Below are 7,375 nucleotides of genomic sequence, written 5' to 3' on the forward strand. Positions count from 1 at the left end.
AAAAAAAAAAAAAAAAAAAAAAAAAAAAAAGAAATATAAAACCACCATAGTAACAAGTGTCATGCATTTGATGGGAGGATATAACAGAGAGGGTACCCTGAGGAAGGGCCTTTTGAGCTGAGATTGAAACATAAGCAGGAGTGAATCATGAGAAAATAGGAAAAGAGGTGTGAGGGAAGGGCATCGTGCAGAGGTCAGGGGGTGGCAGAAGGCGAGGCATGTTTCAGAAACTAACACAAGCCAGTGTGTAGCTATGGCACCAGGGAGGTTTCTTGGGGGTATATGATTCCCCATATGATATCCTTTAGCCTCCCACTATCAATCCAAGTAAACTTGTCCAAATACAGGACAAATAAAAACAGCTTCCTTGTCTCATCCAAGTAGTTGAGGACAAATCCTGCTCTGCGCCCTTTCAGCCAGATTTCCTGCCCCCATCAAGACCCTCCTACAAGCAACTCAAATCACACCATACACGGCCAGTGCAGCCAGAAATGTGGGCCGGGCCTGGCCCTTATCTGAGTCTTTATCCCAACAGTCATGGGAAGTTACGGAAGGGCTTTAAGCAGAGGCAGAGGTAGTGACATGGTCATGATTTTATTTTACAAGATCATTCTGGCTCCAGGGTGGACAGCAGTTAGGAGAAGGGCAAACAGACTCAGGAGGCAAGCGAGGCAGCTGTGGCAGTAGCTTAGGCGAGGCAGTGTAGAGCAGGAGGTGGCAGAGGAAATGGAGAAAAACGGGCAGACTGAAGAAATGCTGGAGAGCTAAAATCATCACACAAAGTGATGATCTGAATTTGTAGGTGGGGGACAAAGAGATCAAGGGTGATGTGGCGGTTTTAAAATGTGGTACCCAAATTCTTTTAAACTGTTCTCATGAAAAGGTGTTCTTATTCTCTCCCTTGAGTTGGGTTCTGTGACTGCTTCTCAACAGAATATGGCAGAAGCGATGCTGGGTCAGTTTCTGGGCTTTGCCTTAAGAAACCAGCAGCTTTAACTTCTTGTCTCTTTAGATGTTTACTCTTGAAATCCAGCCATCACGTTATGAGGAGGCACACGCTCGTCTGTGGAGAGGCCCCTGGAGAGAGGAACTAGACTATATACCAGTTTGTTAGCCAGTGAGTGCATCAGCTTGGAAGTGGGTCTTCCAATGCTGGTTAAGCCAACCCAGCTGATACTGCATAAAGCAAAGACAAGCTGTCCCTGCCAAGCACCACCCAAATTGCTAATTTAAGAGCAAAATAAATGATCACTGTTATTTTAAGTCACTAAATGTTGGAGTGATTTATTACACAGCAATAGAAAATGTAACAGATAACTGCTAGGTTTCTGGTTTTCCTTCCTGAATAGACAGTTTGTCATTTATTGAGAGAGGTTTGGGGACCCAGGTTTGGGGACAAAGATCATGAGTTTTGTTTTCAGTTTGAGAGTTCGCAGTGTTCCGCAAATCTAGGTTGAGAAGTCAGGTGGGCTGTTGGACTTGTGAGACAATAGCTCAGGAGAGATGTTGAGTTTGAAGACAGAAATGTGTAAGTCAGCTGGGAATGGGTGGCAACTAAAGCTTTGGAAGTGGAGGTGGACGTAGAGTGACAATAGGAGAGCCTGGGGGACTCTGACATTTCATGGCAGGGCAGAGGAGAATGAGGCTGCTAAGGAGACATGGAAAGATCAAGTCCAGAGATGTAGGAGGAGAACAAGGAGAGGAAGTCTCATGGGAACCAACAGAATAGAGTGTTTCAGGAACGAGGGAGAGATTAGCCAGGTCAAACACCGCCAGGATTACAGGTACGTGCCGGGCCAGGCACACTTTCCCCAGGCTTCCTGGTGACCAGCATCACAATAGGCAGCATGGTTGTATTACCAAAAAGCCCTGAGAAGGGACTCTGCTGGGCAAAGGCAAGATGAGGATCACACCTGTGCCTATGAACCAATTCTTCCCTACGGCCTTGCTTCTCAGACTCTGTGGTCCCTGGACCAGGAGTATCATCTGCTGGGAGCTCATCAGAAATGCAGAATCTCAGGTCCTACCCTGGACATACTGAAGCATCTGCATTTTAACAAGATCCTCAGATGACTTGTATGCACACTAATGTGGGAGAACGCATACAATTGAGCCCCCTAAATTGAGGGAATTGGACAGTAACTCAGAGAAGCAGTCAGATGACGCAAAACGGAGCTGAAAGTCACACGCAGTGTATTAGAGGCAACTGTTCATTAAACCGACTTTTCCTCAAGTTCCAATTTGTGTCTCTACACCTAGACTGCACATCAGAATCACCTGGGTAACTTTTCAACAACCAGAGAAACCCAGACCCCGCCCCTCTGGATCCTGACTCAGAAGGTATTGGGGAGACTGGGCATCTGTATTTTCACTTTCCAGGTGACTCTGATGGGCAACCAAGGTTGAGGGCCACTGGCCTAAACTATTATTTTTCCTCTTTTGAACACTTACCCCTCTTAAATGGACCATTCATTACATCCTTTCTCCATTGAGGCTGGGACTGAGACTAGAGTAGGACATTTTAATCCTGATTGCATCTCTGACAGGCAGGCACCTTTCCCAGGTTAAAGTTCTCCTCAGTTTTTCTCATTTAACTTAGAAAAACAAGGAAGCTTTCTCTCATTCTAGGAAGGTGGGGTGTGTAAGTAAGTGTGTGTGTGAGAGAGATCGGGTCTTCAAAGGTTTCACTGTCTCTGAGCAGAGCTGTTCAGTGACTTTTTTCTCCTGGAGCTTTCCTCTTTATGTATCCCTTTTCATGCAGTGGTACATTGCAGCACGTCAAATCTTTCATGAAGTCTGGTGGCTGAAAAAAAATCCTGAAATGGAAGTGCCTTGATTTTGTGCACACATTGGAGCATTTTCTCTAACAGCCTTGTGGAGAGGGCAGCACATGGCGGCTTTTTGGGTGATAATTTAGGGTTCGTCCACAGTGACCTCTGACTCCCTTTCTTGGCACGTGTCTGCCATCTCAGAGCTCTCAGGTGATTGGTCACCAAAGTCTACTAATTTTCTGTAACTTACATTTCCCCACAGTAATAACAATAACTGCACTCATAACTGGCATTTACTGAGTGGTTATTATGTGTCAGGCACTGTTCTAAGATTTTTACATGTGCAAACTCATTGAGTACCTATAATAGCCCTGTTGGGGCACAGTGTGAATTTTATGCCCTCTCCGTTTCAGACTAGAAGACTGTGCAAGAAGACTTCAGCAAGGTGAAGTCATTTGCCCATACCATAGTCAGTTAAGAGGCGATGGGGTCAGCCCCATTTGATCCCTTGGGATGGCAGTGGAGTGTCAGGAGGGACGGGTGGAGCATTTCCCAGGCATGGAGGTCTGTTGTGTCACTGACTCTGTTTAGAATTGTCAGCACATGGTAATCATAAAAAGCACATCAACAGTGGCTCATGCCTGTAATCCCAGCACTTTGGGAGGTAGAGGCAGGCAGATAGCGAGGTCAGGAGTTCAAGACCAGTTTGGCCAGCGTAGTGAAACCCTGTCTCTACTAAAAATACAAAAAATTAGCCACGCATGGTGGTGCAAGCCTGTAATCCCAGCTACTCAGGAGACTGAGGCAGGAGAATTTCTTGATCCTGGGAGGTGGAGGTTGCAGTGAGCTGAGATCACACCACTACTGCACTCCAGCCTGGGCAACAGAGTGAGACTGTCTCACAGAAAAAAAAAAAAAAAAAAAAGCAGACCAACTCTTAGTCGGTTTTACACTCTCTAGTTTAAAGGCACCACCTTACATTTGTGCCCCCTGCATGGGACCCTATGAATAGCTTCTGCTTCCTCGAACACCACTTGAGTCCTGGGACCCATTCATCAGTGCAGTGCTTCCCTGCCCAGGTCTTAGCAGAATCAATTCCTGGGAAAGGTCAGACGGGAAGAGAAAGAAGAGAAAAGCCCAGTAGGTCCTCTGGAACCCAACTCAAGCTCCACCTCCTCCAGGAAGCCTTTCCTAATGTCCCTGCTCCTACCTGGGTCTCCCCTACCTGTGCAAAGGAGGAGGTGGTGTCTTCTCATGACGCATGGTGGGGAGGACTGCCTGGTTGCTTTTGTTCAACCTTTGAAGGTCTTCCTTGCTCACCTGCAGTGGCAATGGCTATTTCACTATTTGGTAAACTCTGTCTATATGCCTCGAGTTGACCACCAAGCCTGGCTTTTCCTGCCCCACTGCTTTGGTCCCTTCCTCCTCTTAATGTAAGATATGGAGGAAGAAACGGTGGTGGGCAAATGATTCTCGGCTGGGCAGGCTGTGGGGGGGTATGGGGCGGAGGTAGAAGACACTCCATCAGTGTGTCTGAAAACATGCCCAAGACTTGTTCTGCTGGGTGCATTCCCCAGGGGCCACCTGCCTTCTCATAGGAAGAAGCAAAATGTCCTGTTCCAGGCAATTCAGAGTTAAGGCCACTTTTCCCTCCAAGCTGGGTGAGCATTTCGTTTTAAGATCTTTTTTCTAAGCCAAATTTTCTTCTTTTTATTCATGCATGGGTTGCAGCCAGACTACAAGTGTGGGGCTATGTGTTGGGAGTTGGGGTGGTGCAGGCGTGGAGCAGCTTCTGGCTTACCAGGAGAAGATGGGAGAATCACTGGCCCAGTCAGGGAAGGGTGGGTGTTTCCTTCAGCCTCCCTCCCTCAGGCCCTGAAGCATCCTCCTTGCCTGAATCTGATGGCTGAGATAGGCCCAATTATGACTAATCATTCCAGCCTCCTCACTTCTATGGCGCCTGCACAAACTATGTGCTCAGTAAAGAGTTGTTAGGATAAAGGAATGAGCCAACCAGTCCATCTTGGTGGATGATGAGGGGCTTTCTGCCTTCAGACAGATGGACTTGAGCCAGCCTGAGCTAATGATCTTACCCAGATCTTCCCCCAAACCATGTGATCCAGCCCTTCCCCAGCAGCAGGCTACCCGTCCCTCAAGAGCCCCAATGCCAGGTGTTGAGAGATGAGTGTATCTAGGACCTGGGAGAACCACGATGAGCTGTAGGCCACGTGGCCCTGGGCTTTCCTGTGTATGCTAAAAAGTGAGCTCTAAACCAGTCTCCGGGTTTCCACTTCCCGAGGCTTAGTGCTCCTGAGTTTCCTGTATAGCTCTTCTCCTCCCCATTGCTGCTGGATCCTGGAAGTCCTCAACAGGGTCTGAATTGCAAGGTGATGGCCAAATACACTAAACCAAAGATATTCCTAAACTTTCCCAAACCCTGCATCTCTCAACTTCCCTCTCTCCATTCTATTTCCTTCCGATGCCCAGCAAAATAGTTGGAACCTTAATGCCAAGACTTCCATTCTAAATCTTAGACACTCCATAGGTTCCCACACAACACTGTGCTATTAAGCACTTGATTTGGATTCAACCATATACTCATGAATGTCTGATTTTATTCTGGGAGGTTTCACTCCCAGAGGGAAATGCTCCGAGTCCCAGAGTTTTCAATGACCAGGGTCCCAGAAGGGGCAAGGAGCTTTGGCCTTTGGAAAAGACCCTTCTAGTTTGTTGTTTGTTTTTAGGGTTTGAATCTTCTCTTGCTCTGCAAATGATACTGGATAAGTTGCACTGTCTCTTCTGCCTCAGTTTCCCGTCTTTTTCTCTGATTTTAACACAAACGTTAATATACTAGATAATGAACGTATCTAGATCCACACACCCTGGATTTTCTAGGACAACTAGGATTTCAAATACTTTGTCCTCACTGTCAAATTCTGCGTCTGATCCTATAATCTAATTTGGGATAAGACAATATGGTCTTGAGAGTACTTTGAATACTTCATTTCAGCAATGGGCTAGAATGCTATTTACTAATATGCAAATAAAAACCATTCTGATTCTGGGCACTGGCCCGGAATGTGTAATTCTGCCCAGCAGGAACACCGCTGTGTTGCTGGAGGCCCTTCCTGGGAAGGCTCTGGGAGAGCCTCTCCCTCAGCCCTAGGTCCCCACGTCTCACCACCCCCAGGCACTGGACAGAAAAGGGGCCTACTCACCTGCACAGAGCATCCACAGCACAGGCCACATCTTCCCCACCATGGTCTTGCTTCTTCTCTTCCCTAAACCTAGCCTGTCACTGGCAGCCATCAGACAGGTCTGAGCTGTCTGGTTAAGGCAGCCTCTGGCCTGGCACAACTGGAGGTCCCTGCAGTTTTCTCTCTTCCCACCCACCTCTGCCCAGCCTCAGCTAGACTGGCAGGTGAGCTGGGGCTGGGCTCATGCATCACCTACTCCAAAGGTCCCAAGAGGAGTCTTCCCTACTTCCGTTGAGTTTCCCTTAAACCAGCCACCTCCCCTGCCTTCTCCCTACTTAGCAGGTGTACAAAGTCCTAGACTGCTCACAAAGGGGTAGGCCTTATAACTGACAGGAAATAAATAATAAAAAGAGAAATGCCCTCAGAGGCAGGGTTCCAAGCTAGTAAAAGAAAGGTGTTGCCCATATTTGCTGAAACACTTCAAGACACAATGTGATCTGTTTCTCTACTTTTCTCCTCTTCTACAACCTCCACCCCACAATGCGCTAGAGATATAGTCATGAAGAAAACAGGAAGTCTCTCCCCTCAGAGTTTATATCCTGATTGGGAAAGTCGCAAGTTGGTAAGTGAAAGAAGATCATCTTGGGGACACGTGACCAACTCGTCTCAGTTTTCCTAGGACTGTCCTGGTTTTCAAACCAAAATGCCGGGCGCGGTGGCTCAAGCCTGTAATCCCAGCACTTTGGGAGGCCGAGACGGGCGCATCACGAGGTCAGGAGATCGAGACCATCCTGGCTAACACGGTGAAACCCTGTCTCTACTAAAAATACAGAAAACTAGCCGGGCGAGGTGGCGGGCGCCTGTAGTCCCAGCTACTTGGGAGGCTGAGGCAGGAGAATGGCGTAAACCCGGGAGGCGGAGCTTGCAGTGAGCTGAGATCTGGCCACCGCATTCCAGCCCGGGCCACAGAGCAAGACTCCGTCTCAAAAAAAAAAAAAAGGAACCCCCTCAGTCCCAAGCAAATTGGGATGATGGTCACCCTACTGAAAGAATGATCAGTGGTGTGGGACCATAATTCTCCAGGAGCAGCGGCTGTTGCTGGTTTCTTCCATAGATATTCTAGATATATGATAGAATAGGCACAAATGATAGTGTGCCATATACATTCTTCTGCAATGATTTATTCATTTTTCATTTAATGAAAGGTTTTAGAAAGCTTTTTGTATTGGTATGTATAAAACCACCATCATCTATTTAAAATGGGGATATTTCACTGTATATGAGTGACATGATTTATTTAACCAAACTACTTTTAAGATTTTTTCTTCATCTTTCACAATTATGAAAAGATTGCAACCAATATCTATTATGTGTACGATATTTCACATGTGTTGTGATTATACATGT

The 7,375-nt window shown here is 47.0% G+C and overlaps 1 protein-coding gene across 1 annotated transcript in view; it reads right to left on the reverse strand.

Annotated features, from left to right (window-relative positions):
- GPA33 (glycoprotein A33) overlaps positions 1 to 6,345 on the reverse strand; it is a 37,984-nt gene extending 31,639 nt beyond the window's left edge. The window contains exon 1 of the mRNA XM_023207016.1: positions 5,990 to 6,345. Within this exon, the coding sequence (XP_023062784.1) occupies positions 5,990 to 6,080 (91 nt within the window). The 5' untranslated portion in view covers positions 6,081 to 6,345. The remainder of the gene's footprint in view (positions 1 to 5,989) is intronic.
- Between the last annotated feature and the right edge of the window lie 1,030 nt (positions 6,346 to 7,375).

The sequence above is a fragment of the Piliocolobus tephrosceles genome, chromosome 1 (genome assembly GCF_002776525.5).
Source record: "Piliocolobus tephrosceles isolate RC106 chromosome 1, ASM277652v3, whole genome shotgun sequence".
Lineage (NCBI taxonomy): Eukaryota > Metazoa > Chordata > Mammalia > Primates > Cercopithecidae > Piliocolobus > Piliocolobus tephrosceles.